At 44.9% G+C, this 15,983-nt stretch overlaps 1 protein-coding gene across 6 annotated transcripts in view; it reads right to left on the minus strand.

The window, feature by feature from the left end:
* Adam17 (a disintegrin and metallopeptidase domain 17) overlaps positions 1-15,983 on the minus strand; it is a 50,124-nt gene that overhangs the window by 2,252 nt on the left and 31,889 nt on the right. For 5 of the 6 annotated variants that reach the window (NR_102380.1, NM_009615.6, NM_001277266.1 and 2 more), the window contains 10 exons: positions 14,915-15,059; positions 14,712-14,800; positions 10,873-11,025; positions 8,194-8,393; positions 6,810-6,913; positions 6,316-6,450; positions 4,273-4,403; positions 3,294-3,372; positions 2,285-2,373; positions 359-409 (listed from right to left, as the gene is read on the minus strand). Coding sequence is in view for 4 of the 6 variants with exons in the window: in NM_009615.6 (NP_033745.4) it covers positions 359-409; positions 2,285-2,373; positions 3,294-3,372; positions 4,273-4,403; positions 6,316-6,450; positions 6,810-6,913; positions 8,194-8,393; positions 10,873-11,025; positions 14,712-14,800; positions 14,915-15,059 (1,176 nt within the window). In the remaining 2 variants the exon portion in view is untranslated. Of the gene's footprint in view, positions 1-358; positions 410-2,284; positions 2,374-3,293; positions 3,396-4,272; positions 4,404-6,315; positions 6,451-6,809; positions 6,914-8,193; positions 8,394-10,872; positions 11,026-14,711; positions 14,801-14,914; positions 15,060-15,983 lie in introns of all 6 variants that reach the window. The other variant, NR_120376.1, reaches the window with a different exon arrangement.

Consider the following 15,983-nt stretch of genomic DNA (forward strand, 5'->3'; position numbering starts at 1 on the left):
AAGATCCATGGCAAGAATTCAGTGCAGCCACCCGTAATGAGATCTGACGCCCTCTTCTGGTGTGTCTAAAGACAGCTACAGTGCACTTACATATAATAATTAATAAATCTTTAAAAAATTTTCAGTGCTAAGAGGCTAAGTCACCACCTGTGGTTTGGGGAACCGGGTTCCCCTCTGCTAGCTTTCCTCCCATGCAACTAAGTCAAGTGTGCCACAGTCAATTTCTCAGGATCTGCCACATCCAATCAGATCCTTTTAACTTCCACTAGCCCAGGAGGGAAGAGCTCTTGCTGAGACTTTTGTTAATGGGGCTGACGTACAACTGGAGACTGTTCTTTTGTTTTATATGTATACTTACACTGTGATGAAACAGAGACAGGGATTCATACTGCTTGTCCAGTTTCTTATCCTAGAAAGCATAGGAAGTAAAAATGTCATTCTTTTTTTCCCCCCCCCCGAGACAGGGTTTCTCTGTGTAGCCCTGGCTGTCCTGGAGCTCACTCTATAGACCAGGCTGGCCTCGAACTCAGAAATCTACCTGCCTCTGTCTCCCGAGTGCTGGGATTAAAGGTGTGCACCACCACACCCAGCAAAAAATGTCATTCTTCCTAAAATTCTTTTAATTTTAAAGGAACCCAGCCATCAAATGGTGAGTGCTTCCTGATCACTGCTCCTAAGGCTGAGTGAACTTAGACCTCAACTGCACAGTGACGCAGGATGTGGCTCAACACTGGAGCAGTCGCCTAACACACTTGAGCCTTGGGTCTATCTGCCAATCCTCCACACACTGCCAAGAAGAAACCCAAGGGACAGCAGGTTTACTAGCTGAGAACACATTTATGTAGCCTGACACATACACACCCAGCAAGAAGTGCTAATAGTAACATGCATACAAAACGAAAGGGTACTTTAAGGCCTATTTTTCAAAGCTAGCTTAGACTGTGCAGGAGAACAAGAGGGTTTATGTACAACAGGTTCTGCCCATGTCCACAACACTCATACCCTGAGACAGTGTTGGCAAAGGTGACTATTCACAGCATCCCTGGGTTCCGACTTCACCACCCCAACCCACAGCCCCTTAGCTGATTTCACAGACACCACACTTCTAGAGGCATTGAGTCTTGATCCTCATGTTGTATCTATGCAGGCGGCTGCATTCTAACTGACAAAGGTTAGAAAGTTGAAAGACAACTGCAAGAACTGCGTCACAACTTCTGCCTGGTGCCATAAACGCATTCTGTGGCTAGACACAAACCGCCAGTCAGTGGCTCTGCTCTGAAATCACGGATCAGCTTCGTGGTCCCTATGTACACATTCAATGTACACAAAATCTACCCAACTCTGTAGCAAAGCACTCAAGAGCACTGGTCCTGCTGCCCTGAGACACATCTTTTAACAGTCGCCGTGGCAGCCCTGCCCGGCACAAGAGCCCCAGAGCCTTTCTACCACTCAGTGCTGTGTTCCACACTACAGGACAAGCCAGGAGGGCAGTGGGACAGCCTCAGAGACTCTTTACCCACCCCTCACTCACACAAGGCAAAGTTTTGAAACCCTAAAAATTTATAAAGATATGAACACTATACACAATGTCAACAAGCTACATAGTTCATAGGGAATGTCTTGGAAATGTTGACTTTGTTCCTCTATAACCAAGTCAGCCTAAAAGTGCTCTTGTTGAGAGACTTTACAAGTCATAAGCCCCAAGCAAGTCCAGCTAAATGTTTAAATTGTTTAAAGTTCCAAAATAAGTTAAATAGCAAAATATACATACAGAAATATATTTTAAAGCCTTCATTATGTTATTTTGCATGTGAGTGTGCCATGGCCTACAAGCTGGGATGTGCATGGGGACATGGGAGGACTCTGGAGAGTCAACCCTCTCCTTCCACCACTTAAGTCCTAAGGAAAGAACCCAGCAGTCGAGTGTGGCAGTGAGTGTCTACTGGCTGTTGTGTGAGACATGGCCTCATGAGGCTGCTCACTATGTACCCGAGTGTAACTTTGAGCTCCTGGTTCTCCTGCCTCTATTTCCTAGGTGCATGCCCTATGATATCGATTATGCAGTGCTAGGAGGAGCGCAGTCCTGTGCCCCAGGGACACCCTCTACTAGCTGAGCTAGGCACTCAGCTGCTATTCTGTCCACACACCACCAGTAGGTTTCTAGAGAAGCTGTCTTGAACACTCAAAATAGCTATGGCAACTTTTTTTTTTTTTTCAATCTTTCAATCTGAAGTTGCTCGGCATTTCTGTAAAACATTTGATCACTTAAACTTTGGTGACTTACCACACAGTGGACAAGAATGCTGAAAGGAATCCAAAATATCAAGGAGAAAACCAGAACAGACCCAACGATGTTATCTGCCAGAAACTTCCCTGTGAATAATTCAAAAGGTAAACGCCTCAATCACATTTCCCAAGCCTACTAAAAACCTCTCCTGAGTCTCCTGGCCGGCTGTGCTAGGGGATGAGCAGCCTGCCTTCCTGTGTGGACCGTACCAGCCGATCAAGCCAGCATGCTTAGCAAGACACTGCTTTGATTGCCTGAAAATTGTTTTATTAAAGCTAAAATCTATGGGGTTTTGCCTTCTATAAATTTGAGCTCTACTGGGAAGTAACTCTTAGATTAACCAGGGTCAAGGGACTGAACCAGGTTCAGGTGGACCACTCTCTTCTGAAAACTCATGCATACAAGACTCACAGCAACAGACCTGGAATGAGTTCACTTTGTCTTCAACAACAAAGTTGTTTAAATTTTTAACTGTTTTCTTTTTTTTGGGGGGGTGGGGGTTGGGGTTGAGACAGGGTTTCTCTGTATAGCCCTGGCTGTCCTGGAACTCACTTTGTAGACCAGGCTTGCCTCGAACTCAGAAATCCACCTACCTCTGCCTCTGCCTCCCGAGTGCTGGGATTAAAGGTGTGCACCACCACACCCGGCTCTGTTTCTTTAAAATTGTTTTTTTACATTCTGAATGTTGCCTCCCTTTCCAGTTTCCCCTCCCTTAACCTTCACTCTTCTGTGTTCTGCATACACATATGTCTGTGTACAATATGAATGCAGTGCCCTGAGAGACTAGAAACAAATGCTGGAGTCCCTGAAGCTAGAGTTACAGGTAATTATGAGCCACCATGTGGATGCTAGGAAATTGAAACCAGGTCCTCTAGAAGAACAACAGTGCTCTTGACCCTGAGCTAACCAGAGTTATTCCATAACAAATATGGGGCGAAACCACACCCGCGTCATAACGGGAATCAGCTTAGATCTTGGTAAATAATCCAGGAAATATTTCACTTACCAAAAGTGTTGATGCTCAGCTGGTCAATGAAATCCCAAAATCGCTCAATTACGTCCTGTACTCGTTTCTCACATTTGCCCTATAAGGAGAAAAGAAATCGCACTATGCCAAACAGCATGCTTAGAGCTACTGGAGCCTCGGAAAAACAATGGGCAAGTAACCAGCTCTGCCTGGTGGCCCACCTGGACACAGGGTAGTAATTCCGATATGAAGCTACCCAAGAAAGCAGGTCCTCTCACTAGCACTGTCACAATACATCCCTTAAAAAATATCTGGTGCAGTGGTGGGGCTGGGTGTATTCAGACAGTGTCCTGTATATCTCAAACTGGGCTTGTCTGTCTGTTTCTAATGGCTAAGAATTCAGGAGTGTGTTGTCACATCTAGCAAAGAAGTCTATTTTTAGAATGACCAGGACAAGACTCAAGAAAGCTATAACCCCAGGAATACCTCAGTCAGAATGACAGTAATTATATACACAGTGGACAAGAGGGCTTTAGAACATTAAGTACTTGGTTTTGCAAACAAAGGCAATCCAAACACAAATGCTATCTTTTTGCCTTTTTACCCAGTGCTTTCACTGAGTATGCACAGACAAGGTCTATGTAAGATGAAGTAGGCAGATATTCTAGGGTTAGTGGAATTCAAAACTGAGCTCAAAGACAGCAGACCTGGGGAGGAAACTTACTTTTTGTTGTTTCTTTTTTGAAACCAGATCTTACTAGTAACCCTGTCTGGCCTGGAATTCTATGTGACGGCAGGCTGGGGCAGGGCTGTGTGGTACTCTTTACTGTCTTAGCTGGATTCAGACACCAAGTCCTAATTTCCTGGCCTGGAGACTGGACAGAATGTGAAACTGTGCAGGCTGTGATTCTGAAGGAGGCACAGAATGAGTAGGAAAGACCAAGGCTGCTTAAGTGGCCCGAGTCAGGCCCTGTGCCTCTCTACAGATGCATAATTCCACAACAGGACAGATACTTACATTCATGTCGCAAAACCCTACTGTACATGGCTTCCCTTTCCTCAAAAACAAGTTCTTTTGCTCTGCATCGACGTACGGCACACACGGGCCAGAAAGGTTCCTGCAGCACACCTTGCACGAGTTGTCAGTGTCTGAAAGAGAAGCATGCCAGCTGACATGAGAGTCCTCACCACCAGCTTCCTCGACATCTAGTCTTTGGCCTTACTCCCAGATGTCAAAAGCTGATACTATCCAGGGCTGAGGGCTTCAGGCAGAGTGCCTGCATGGTCATTGTGAGGGCTTGGGTTCCAGGTCCAGCACCACAAAAAGAAAATGGCCCAACACTTCCAAGTTAATAGCTCTCAGCTCTTCCCTCACATTAAACAACTATTTGCCGGGCATGGTGGCACAAACTTTTTTTTTTTTTTTTTTTTGGTTTTTCAAGACAGAGTTTCTCTGTGTAGCCCTGGCTGTCCTGGAACTCACTTTGTAGACCACGCTGGCCTCAAACTCAGAAATCCGCCTGCCTCCGTCTCCCAAGTGCTGGGATTGATGCCCGGCTGGCACAAACTTTTAATCCCAGCACTTGGGGATCAGAGACAGGCAGATCTCTATGAATACCAAGACAATCTGGTCGATATTGTACGTTCCAGGACAATCAGGGCACAAAGTGAAATCCTGTCTCAAAAACAGAAAAAAAAAATTATCAACAGAAAACCTTAATAGATTAAGTCAAATTATACTCTCTGCCTAAGCTGCCTAATGTTCTTCAAATGTGCCCTCTGCCCAACATGCTTATCACCCTGCCAGCTCCCATCCCTGGCTTCTCACGTAAGGTCTACCCTACCCTGGGCCAATGATATGAGAACCACAGCCTGGACTTGACAGGACCCTACTCAAGAGGAGCTCTGACACCATCTAGGGTCAAAGTCAGCAGTCAGCACCAGATGTGCAGACACTCAGAATGAAAACCTGCCTGTCCAGTGTAAGGTTTGCTCTAGGGGGAGCTACATTTACTTCAGGGGAAAAGCCAAGCAGAGCACAATGCAAACCAAACGTTTATTACACAGAGGCTTACTGCGACCTAGACTGTGTCTGTCCAAGGCATGCAAGCCTGTTGCCATTCACTCGGTCCCCCGTTTACTGGCTGCTGTCTTGCCTCTGCATGCCTGCTAGTCAGATGCTCTCCTGCTGAACTGTCCCCAGCATGTGCTGTTCTTACAGTGACCCACCTGGAGGACCACTCACTCCAGCCTATGGGTGAACCCCACCCCCGGCCGCCGCCCTCATGATTTAACACTGATGTCCCTATATGGAACAGAGAGCTGGCAGCATCCACCAGCTCCACCGTGGAGTGAAGCCAGGCCCTGAATATCCTCCCTTCAGACCTAGTGATTCCAAAAATAAGAGCATGGGAACCCAAGGAAAACGGAGGCTAGCATTAAAAGGCTGCTTTCTCATGCCGCCCCAGCAGGGATGAGAGGGTGGCAGACTTTGGTGGCATCATCAAAATTCCCACCCAGAGGGCAAAGCAGGTAAAGGCACTGGCTGCCAAGCTTGAAAACCTGAGTTTGATTCCTGAGCCCTACATGTGACCCTCTGAGCATGTGTGCATGGAGGAAGGTCCACAAGTAAAAATGCATGCACATGAGCACACACACAAACGCAGTTTTAGAGATCTAATCTACAGGAAATGGCTTTGGTTAAGTTCCAGAGTTCCCTCCATTAGTGCCAGTGGGACAAAGCTACTGCTGCTTTTGCTTTAGATGATGTGTGGGGAGGGCGAGGACAGTCCTCCACCATCCTCTCAATGCCTCTCCATGTTTCCATGGAGCCTGCCTGACTCGGGTCTGAAATGGAGTAGGAAATGAGCTCAGCAGGTGGGAGGGAGCCGGGATCTGAGCACGGGGCTATCCATCACCAGGCTATCCCAGGGCTATCTGTCTCCAGGCTATCCCTCACATGCCTTGCTGCTTTCCTTATCCCTATTTGGCTTCCTCACTCTTGATGAGCAACAGACAAAAAGCATGTGTTATGCAGCTGCAGGACTTAGAAAATACTCACCAACGCATGCGCAGGACTCCAGCTCCTGCTCCCTCTTGCAGAAAGGGATGCATTTCCCAGCCTTGCACTTGCCAAGGTCCAAGCACACAGTGTCATCTTCAGCATCTCCGGGTGGGGGGCACTCACTGCTATTCCCTGGAGGCAAACACCCATTCACACTCAGTCCAAGGCACAATAGTTGTCACACGCTGCTTCTCATAAAAATGTGGACCCAGCCGGGTGATGGTGGCGCACGTCTTTAATCCCAGCACTCGGGAGGCAGAGGCAGGTGGATCGCTGAGTTCGAAGCCAACCTGCTCTACAGAGTGAGTTCCAGGACAGCCAGGACTACAACAGAGAAACCCTGTCTTGAAATAACAAAACAACAACAACAAAAATGCGGACCAGCAAACAGCAAAGCCTCAAGGGCTGCTTTCACCTGAAGGAAACTTGACCCTGGTTTCAAATACATCTTCACAGGCCACAGGGCCTGGAGAAGCAAGGGAAATGCATACCTGTGCAGTAAGACACTCCTTTGCATGTAGCATTAATAGCCTCCTGGCACTTCTTCTGCGCCGTCTCAAACTGACAGTTTTTACAGCAAGGACTGTTCCTATCACTATGGAAGAGCAGACAAACACCATTCAATTCCAATGACAGCCCAACATCAAATGCTATGGTTGTGTTAGTGACCTGAAAACTAAAGCAAGACCCTAGGGCCAAGTCACTACTGCAGTCTGACTCCTCTGGAGTTAGCTGCACCATATCCATATATATATATGTGTGTGTGTGTGTGTGTGTGTGTGTGTGTGTGTGTGTGTGTGTGTGTGTGTGTGTGTGTGTGTGTGTATGTGTGTATATATATATATATATATATATATGTATATACACATATATGTATATATACATATACATGTGCATATACGTGTGCATATGTGTGTGTCCATCCCTTAATGTGAAAAAGTAAGTACATGCAGCAGTCACCGTTACAGTAACTTGGTATTCTTTGTTTTCATTAACTAGTTAAGAAAAAAAGTCAGGGAAGCCAGACAGTGAAAGTGCACGCCTTTAATCTCAGCACTTAGAAGCAGAGAAGCAGAGGCAGGCAGGTCCTCTGAGCTGGAGGCCACCCTGGTCTAAAGAGCGAGTTCCAGGATAGCCACCGCTACAAAGAGAGACCCAGACTTGGGGATGTGGGGGATGCACCAGTGGCTAAGAAACAAAGCAGCATGAGTTCCATAGCACTGCCGAGAGAACCCACAAGTCAGAAGGTGCAATACAGGTGATTTATTCACCAAACACTGCTCTCTTAGGGTACTTAAAAATAGAAATGTCGGTACCTTCCGATTTGGAATTTGCTTAATAATCATTAAACAGCACCTCCACATTATTCTATTACATGGGTATACAATAACAATTTGTCTTCTAATAGCATTACCTTTGATTACTCCGATATTTTGCTACTGTAACAGATGGAGCCATGAGTAGGCTTGTTAAATCAACTTTATTTATTTTAAAAAGATTTTGGGTTTTCTACATACAGTCTCACTGTGTGGCCTTGGCTGGCCTGGAGCTTACTATGTACATCAGGTTGGACTCCAATTCACGAAGATCTGCCTCCCCTGCCTTTGGAGTACTGGGATTAAAAGTATGCCTCACCGTGCCTGGCTTTAAAAAGACATTTTTAAAGCTCCAGTGAACAGCTAGTACAGGCAGTTGTCACCAAGCTAATTTTAAGATAAACATAAATCTTAAAGCACTAGGGAGGTGGAAGTAGATGGATCTCTTTGAGTTCCAGGAGAGCCTAGTCTATCCAGAGAAAGTGCCAAGTTGCCTGCATTTGCAATCTCCTGTTATCTGGACCTTCACTATCCCCTGCCCCGGTGGGAACACTCTCACCTGCACTGCACACCCGGCTTCAGTGTGCAGTCACTATTGCAGCAGGTGTCGTTGTTCAGGTACATAATACCCGGGTCACACTCCTCTCCTTCATCCACCCTGGAGTTGCCACACACCTTGTTGCTGCGCTCCTGGAAGCACTCTTGAGCCTTACTTTCTATGGTCTTGTAGATGGACTGTTTACTGCAGTTTGAAAACATCTTAAAAGAAAACAGGGCCATGAGAGTGGAAAAGACCAAGATGAATGCATTCGCAGGCAGTGCTACTCTACAGACAAACCTAACTGCAAAGCCCCCATCAATGCCACCACTGTGTCAAGCAGTCACCTGCAAATTCCACAGTAAGAAATTGCTGAAATAAAGTTAGATAGAAGAGACCAATTATCAGACATTGGTTACTGAGTGATTTACTGACAGCACTGTCTGTACTTCCTATTGCTAAGCATGACCTCACTTGCTGTCTGGAACAGAATGACCGGGAAGAATAGCTCAAAGAATGGGCGTTGTAGATTGTCACCTACCCTTCTAGAAAATCTTGCTTGCTTGCCCAGCTCACCCTGTGCTTTTAGAAAAGTGGTTCTCAACCTGTGGGTTGTAACCCTGCATATCAGATATTTATATTATAATTCATAACAGTAGCAAAATTACAGTTATGAAGTAGTAATGAAAATAATTTTATGGTTGGGGGTCACTACAACATAAGGACTGTATGAAAGGACTGCATCACTAGGAAGGCAACACCTTGTCTAGAATATAAAATGAAGAACTCAAACTGAACTATCTGACTTCGGTCTACCACTGACTTTGGTGTCAACGTGCTAATTTCAGAGAGATTGCTAAAACATTATTTCCCTCTAGTCAATACAAAACAGCTATAGTGTTTGCTTCATTTTTTGTTTTAAGACAAGGGTCTCAAAACAGCCTGACTTCTGGCCTGGAACTCTCTAGACCAGATTTGCCCTGAACCACCTGCCTCTGCTCCCCAGTGCTGGGGTTAAAGAAGTGCACCTCTGTGCCCCACAGGTCAAAATGGTCAGTGGCCTTAGATGAGGACCTAAACCACCACAGCCAGCAAGAAAAGCTCTTCCTTAGCAGTTAAACTCTCAAACAATGGCTCTCCAGGGCATAGACTGTGCTGAGCAATAATGACCAAGCTGTCACTGGCTTTGTGTCCACCATCTCTAAGCCCTAGTCTTGTATTGATCTACAACCTTGCTTTTCTTTCAGTGTCCTTCTCAAGGGGATCACAGCCCTTAGCATCCCTTCTTCCTTCCACTAATATCAGCATTCACAGCTCATGCATCACCATAGGGCAGCTGCTTGTTGGCCCATCTAGTAGCAGAGAGGGCTATTTGTCCAGGTGAAATGAAAGAACCACCTTATTTCTATAATCCTATAGCTCTTTTCACCTAGTTAAAAAATGTTTAAGAAACTCATGAACTGGGCAGGGTGGTGTACGACTTTAATCCCAGTACTCAGGACACAGAGGCAGGAAGATCTCTGTGAATTCAAGCCTGATCTACACAGCAAGTTCCAGGTCATCCAGGACTCTATACAGAGACCCTGTTGGGAGGGGAGGGGAGTGGGAGGGGGGGGGAGGACAGACAAAACAAGAAAGGAAGAGATTAATTAATTAAGGGCCTCTGCAGGTAAAAGGACCCTGCTGCCAAACCTGATAAGCACAATTCCCAGATAAAAGGAAAGACGCCCCCCCCCCAAAAGCTGTCCTCTGAGCTCCACACATGTCATGGCATACACATGATGTCCACAAATAAATAAATGTAAAAAAAGTATTTGAAAACCATTTAAAGCATAGAAGATGCATAGTATTTTTTCATAAGGAGAGGGAGATACCAGTTGGGAAAACTAAACTGTTAGGAGAAACTATGTACTAAATGTGATAGATGCAGGACAAAACAAACTGTGCTTCACTGACAGCTCAGCATCCCCCAAAAAACCAGTTCTACCCACGCTCCACTCCCACTAGCAGGCTCTCACAGCCATGGGGATTTCCGCAGAAGAGGAAGTAGCACCATGTGCTTTCCCTTGCAGCAGACTGTAAAGTTACACAGTCCCCATCTGCCAGTGTCCTCACAACCAGAGCGATCCAGTGTGGAAGCCACGTGGGACTTTCCCCTCACTGGGTGTTGTATAGTCTACTGGAGAAGTGCCCAAGCATGCAGTGAAGAGTCAACAGTCTCACTGATGCTCACGCCCCTCACCAGCTTCCACGTGGCTTCACGGTTTTCTGTATTTACCCATTTTCTTGTCCATCTTTATTAGTTGTTTTTAAGAGTTTTATTAAGGCACATTTAATCCCTAGTACAGAAGGGGGGAGGAAGAGGAAGGGGACTAGAAGGAAGGGTGGTGGCAGCACACTGTGAAGTACTGCTAAATTAAATGAGTCATATTGTAAATAAAACTGTCAGGTCATTTTTAAGGCTGAGCTAAACACCCTCAAAAGTAAGACTCTGACAAAATCACTAGTGTAGGGACCCAAACTTACATGTGATTAATCTTTACAAAACTTCCAAATGACAGCTAAAAGCACCCTTAAGATGAGCTTCAGTATTTGACAGTTCCACCTCTAGGGAAACACTTAGGGATAAATACTTTCCCCTTTCTGTTAACATGGCATCGCCTTCTTTCCTACCACTGAAAACAATCCAAACACACATACCTTATTATTCTCGTGGTCACCGCTCACAGCTATGGGATACATGACATACTTTCCTCCTTGGTCCTCATTTGGGGCACATTCTGCTAGCCCATCAGGGTCATGTTCTGCTCCAAAATTATGTCCCAATTCATGAGTTGTAACCAGGTCAGCTTCCTTAAGGATCAGGGAAAGAACGTATGTAATCATCAGTTATTTTTGCCAGTTGGGCCCAGGCTATATTTTTCAGACCAAATGGAAGAAGAATTATTCCCATAAATGGCCACATTACACCTATCACATACCCCACATAAAAAACTTTTTACACTTATTGGGGGCGGGGGGCGTGCGGCACAATGAATGTGAGGTCAGAGTTGTTCTGTACGGTATCTACCTGCTAAGCCATCTCCCTGTCCTCAATAAATATAATTCGGGGTTGGAGTGGAATGACGCACTGTTTAAGAGTGTCACTGCACTTGCAGAGTTTAAGAGCAACCACCTGTTAACTCCAGTTCCAAGAGATCAAAAATGAAGGCTCTTCTGTGCCCATAAACTCACGTGGGCACATATGCACACATATAAACAATACGTTCATTAGTTAAAAAACAAAAATAAGGTGGATGAAGCATGAGAAACCACACCCAAAGTTGACCCCTGACTTCCTGATGCACAAATAGGGAGGGGGAGGTAAGAGGGTGCAGGGTGGGGGGCTAGAAGCCAAACACCTGTATGGTTTCTGTTTCCATCTTCCATCAACAGTGGCAACTCGCCTCCCAATACGCAAACCCACGCCTTGCAGGGATCCAGCTTAGGCTGTTTCACCTTCTGAGCCATCTCAACTGTCCCAAGGCCTTTAACATTTCTTGGGAGTGGAAAACAGTAACAGGGTGCTTCAGTTCAAGAACGAATACCACCCTTACTTCTCCTCCTTCAGGAATAAGGAGGACAGAGAACAAGGGTAGAGGGCAAGAGCTGACAGATGCCAACAAAACTTTTAAAGTAGAACAAAAAATATATAAGTTTTTATACTTAAAAAAAAAAAAGTTAAGGGGCTGGAGAGATGGCTCAGTGGTTAAGACCTCAAGTCCCAGCAACCACATGGTAGCTCCCAACCATCTGTAATGGGATCCAATGTCCTCTTCTGTTATGTCTGAAGACAGCAATAATGCACTCATATACATAAAATAATTAAATCTTAAAAAAAAAGTTACTACAAGCATGGAAGAACAGAGCTATACAGAATGGGGATGTGAAAGAAGAGACTACTATAAGCAAAACCAAAGGTCAAGGACAATGAACAAGTTAAAATACATATGTAGGAAACAACAAGAAGACAAATGGAAAGCAAGACAAAGCATTAAGAAGCAACAGATAATTTGCTAAGAATTATAACCCTTGGATCAAATACCTGGCTTAACTAAGCCCCAAACAGAACAGACAAGCTATCCAGCCTACCCTACAGTACCAGATACTTGGGAGGCAGAAGGACTGCACTGGCTTAGGACATTAAGGCTACCTCGAGTGACACACAGTAGAGGATGAGAAACACACACACACACAAAGTTATCTAGGAAATAACACAAGAACACTTTTTTTTTTTTTTTTTTTTTTTTGGTTTTTCGAGACAGGGTTTCTCTGTATAACCCTGGCTGTCCTGGAACTCACTTTGTAGACCAGGCTGGCCTTGAACTCAGAAATCCACCTGCCTCTGCCTCCCGAGTGCTGGGATTAAAGACGTGCGCCACCACGGCCGGCCAAGAACAAAGAACACTTTTTTAAAAAAACAATTTGGGTAATTTTTTTTTAATGAATCCTTTTTATTTATTTACTTTATGTATTCGAGTACACTGTGGCTGTCTTCAGACACACCAGAAGAGGACATTGGATCCCATTACAGATGGTTGTAAGCCACCATGTGGCTGCTGGGACTTGAACTCTGGACCTCTGGAAGAGCAGTCATTGCTCTGAAAACACTGAGGCATCTCTCCAGCCCCATAAGAATACTTTTAAACTGGGCTTCTTGATATGTGCCTGCAATTCCAGCACTCAGGAGACTGAGACAAGTCAATCTCAAAGTCAAGTGAGACTCTGTCTCACCAAAATAAGCACATCGAACAAAAAAGTAAGCATTTTGCATAAGGGCAAACGTATCTCGATTAAAGAGTCCCAACTGCTCCACAAAGGAGGGAAAAAAATTTAAAAAGGCAGGTGGTGGTGGCACGTGCCTTTGATCCCAGTGGATTTCTGAGTTTGAGGCCAGCCTGGTCTATAGAGCAAGATCCAGGACAGACAGGAAGGACCACATAGAGAAACCTTGTCTCGAAAAACAAACAAGCAAATAAACAAAACAATAGTAATAATAATAATAGTAATAGAAGAGAGGATTGATTTTAGTTATGTGCACTCAGTCTCTGGTTGGATATGTTAGTGAGTCCAGTGCCTGGGGAGGCTAGAAGAGGGTGTTGGATCCCTGGTGCTGGGAACCAAACAAAGGCCCCGTGAAGACCAGGAAGCAGTCTTAACTGTCAAGCCAGCTTTCCAGCCCCACGTAGTCAATTCTAAGCTCAGAGTCAACATACCAGTGTATCATATACTATTTTTTCCTACCAATACTTACTTGGTTTTTTGAAACAAGGTCTCTACATAGTCCTAGCAGAAACTCACTAGACCAGCTCCAGAATGCTCAGATTAAAGGTGTGCATCATCATGCCCAGCTCTCTTATTCCTAAAGTGCCCTAATTCTGTACTGAGCAGCAACATATTCAGCTAAAGTAGGAACCTTCCTGCCCTGGTGCTATGGGCACTCATGTTGCCAACTAGCGCCTAGGGAGGCATAACCAGGAACCAATGGGCGAGGCTTGGAGACAAGCGTTGGTAGAAGGACAACCTACAGAAGCTCTAGTCTCTTCTTCCTGCTTTCCTCATCAGAGAGGAGAAGCACCTTGTCCATTTGAGGCTGCAGCATGAGGACAGAGGGCTTGTGCTGAGAAAGGCTAAAGGAAAAACAGGGAGCCCCAGACTGAGAGAACTCTGAATGTCCCAGTGTATGCCTGGAGAAGGCTGGCTCAGCCTCCATAACTCAGAAAAATATGCCCCTATTTAGGCCACTAATGGTTACTGTATTTTCTATTATTTATAGCAAAATACACTTGAACAGATCTATCTACACAAAAACAAGGTTTCTTGTTTTCTTTGTTTTGTTTTTTGAGATAGGTCTCAAGTATCCTGAGCTGGCCTTGAACTTACTATGGAGCTGAGAACAATCTTGAAATGTTGATCCCCCTGCCTCCACCCTCCCAAGGGTGGGATTATAAGCGTGCATCACTCTCCTTGGTTTTACATGGTATATGCTAGGCCAGCATTCTACTAACGGAGCTACATCTCCAGACTCTAAAACAAGATAGAACAATCTTTGAGGAAAAAGGGGTCACAAACAAAGGCTAGGGACTCATACCCTTTTAACAGCCTATGAAGAGCAGCAGACAAGAGAGCAGTGCCTTAACTGCTAAGGGCAGAGCACACAGTCACATTGCCCACCAAGTACACGTTACTATTTACAAAGACACCACTGTAACTATGTAACCAACATACTAATGCAATAGATTCCAAATCTGTCCTGTTTCAAAACAAGAACAGAGGCTGAAGAGTTGGCTCAGCAGTTAAAAGCCCTTGCTACTCTTGCAGAGGCTGCATGGTCAATCCCAGGACTGGTATCAGATGGTTCACAACCATCTACTCTAACTCCAGCTCCAGCAATTCCAACATCCTCTTCTGGTATCTGTCGGGACCCATGCTTATGTGCATGTGGTGTGTACACACACTATTTTTTAATAAAGTTTTTAAAGAAAATCAAAAAAACATACCTTTGTGAGAATAGTTTTGCCATAATTTTTAGTACTAGTCAGACCACTATTTAAATAGATGTTTTTCTTCACAGTTGGGTTGTAATAAGCTAAAAGAAAAAGGAAACAGACAAAAACTGACTTTTAAACTCAGAACTGAAACATAACCCAGTCAGCTTTCTCTTCCGTCTCTCAGTGTCATGACAGTGCAATGATATACTTACCTTTTGGACAAACCCCTCCATGACTGTTTGCTCTGGGAGAACCAACGTAAGCTAATCCAAGAGTTCCCATATCAAAATCCTGGTACGTGAAAAGATGAGCCAGGCAGACTTTAGATGCTTCTTCAGCTATATCAAAGCTAAATTGCTTTAAAAAGAGGGAGGTCTTAGTTAGCTTGTCATCATGCCACATTCAAGGGCACCTCAACATTACAGAACAGCTGCAGCTCAGCACTAGCACCTGCAATAGCTGGCTACACCAATGCTTTCCCTGGGGCTCACACCTGACCGGGCAGGTAGAAGCACAGTGCTCATGCGGTGGTGGGCAGCACTCAGGCACCATTCATCTACTCAGAATGAAAGGACTGCTCTCCCACAGAGACCGCATCAGGACTTGAGCAGCCCCAATTCCAAAAAGACTGCAGCCCCATGCTACAGTATGTCAAAGTATTTCAAGAGTTTAAGAGTGCTATGTAGGGGTTATTTTTAATTATTTGGGCAGGGAAAGATTTTTGTTTGAATTTAAAATTCTTTATAATCCAAGAAAGTTGTAAATAAGTTTCTAAAAAAAAAAAGTGCACATTCTTGATTTTATGGTAACAAAATAAAAAATTTAAATCTATTTTATCCCCACAACCTGGGGCCAAGGGAAGAAAATGTTAGCAGCACGTTTGGGCCCACAGGAAGCAGAGGTGTGGCTGAATAGACGTCTCAGAACTCAGGAGGTCTGGTTGCTCAGGCTTACCCTACTCTCGCCAAACTGTAGTCATATCAAAGCTCACATACATTGATGTTCTGGCCCTGTAACTTAGAATGCAGCTGTAAAGACAGAGTCTTTACCAAAGCAACTAAGGTCATATTCACAGGCCCTATATTAAGGCAACCACCTGTTCCCTTATGAAAGCTACTTTGGGGGAATGCTTGTTTTTTGTTTTTTGGGGTTTTTTTGTTTTTTGTTTTTTTTATTTTTTTGAGACAGGGTTTCTCTGTGTAGCCCTGGCTGTCCTGGAACTCACTCTGTAGACCAGGCTGTCCTTGAACTCAGAAATCCGCCTGCCTCTGCCTCCCAAGT

This window comes from Mus musculus, chromosome 12 (genome assembly GCF_000001635.26).
Source record: "Mus musculus strain C57BL/6J chromosome 12, GRCm38.p6 C57BL/6J".
Classification (NCBI taxonomy): domain Eukaryota; kingdom Metazoa; phylum Chordata; class Mammalia; order Rodentia; family Muridae; genus Mus; species Mus musculus.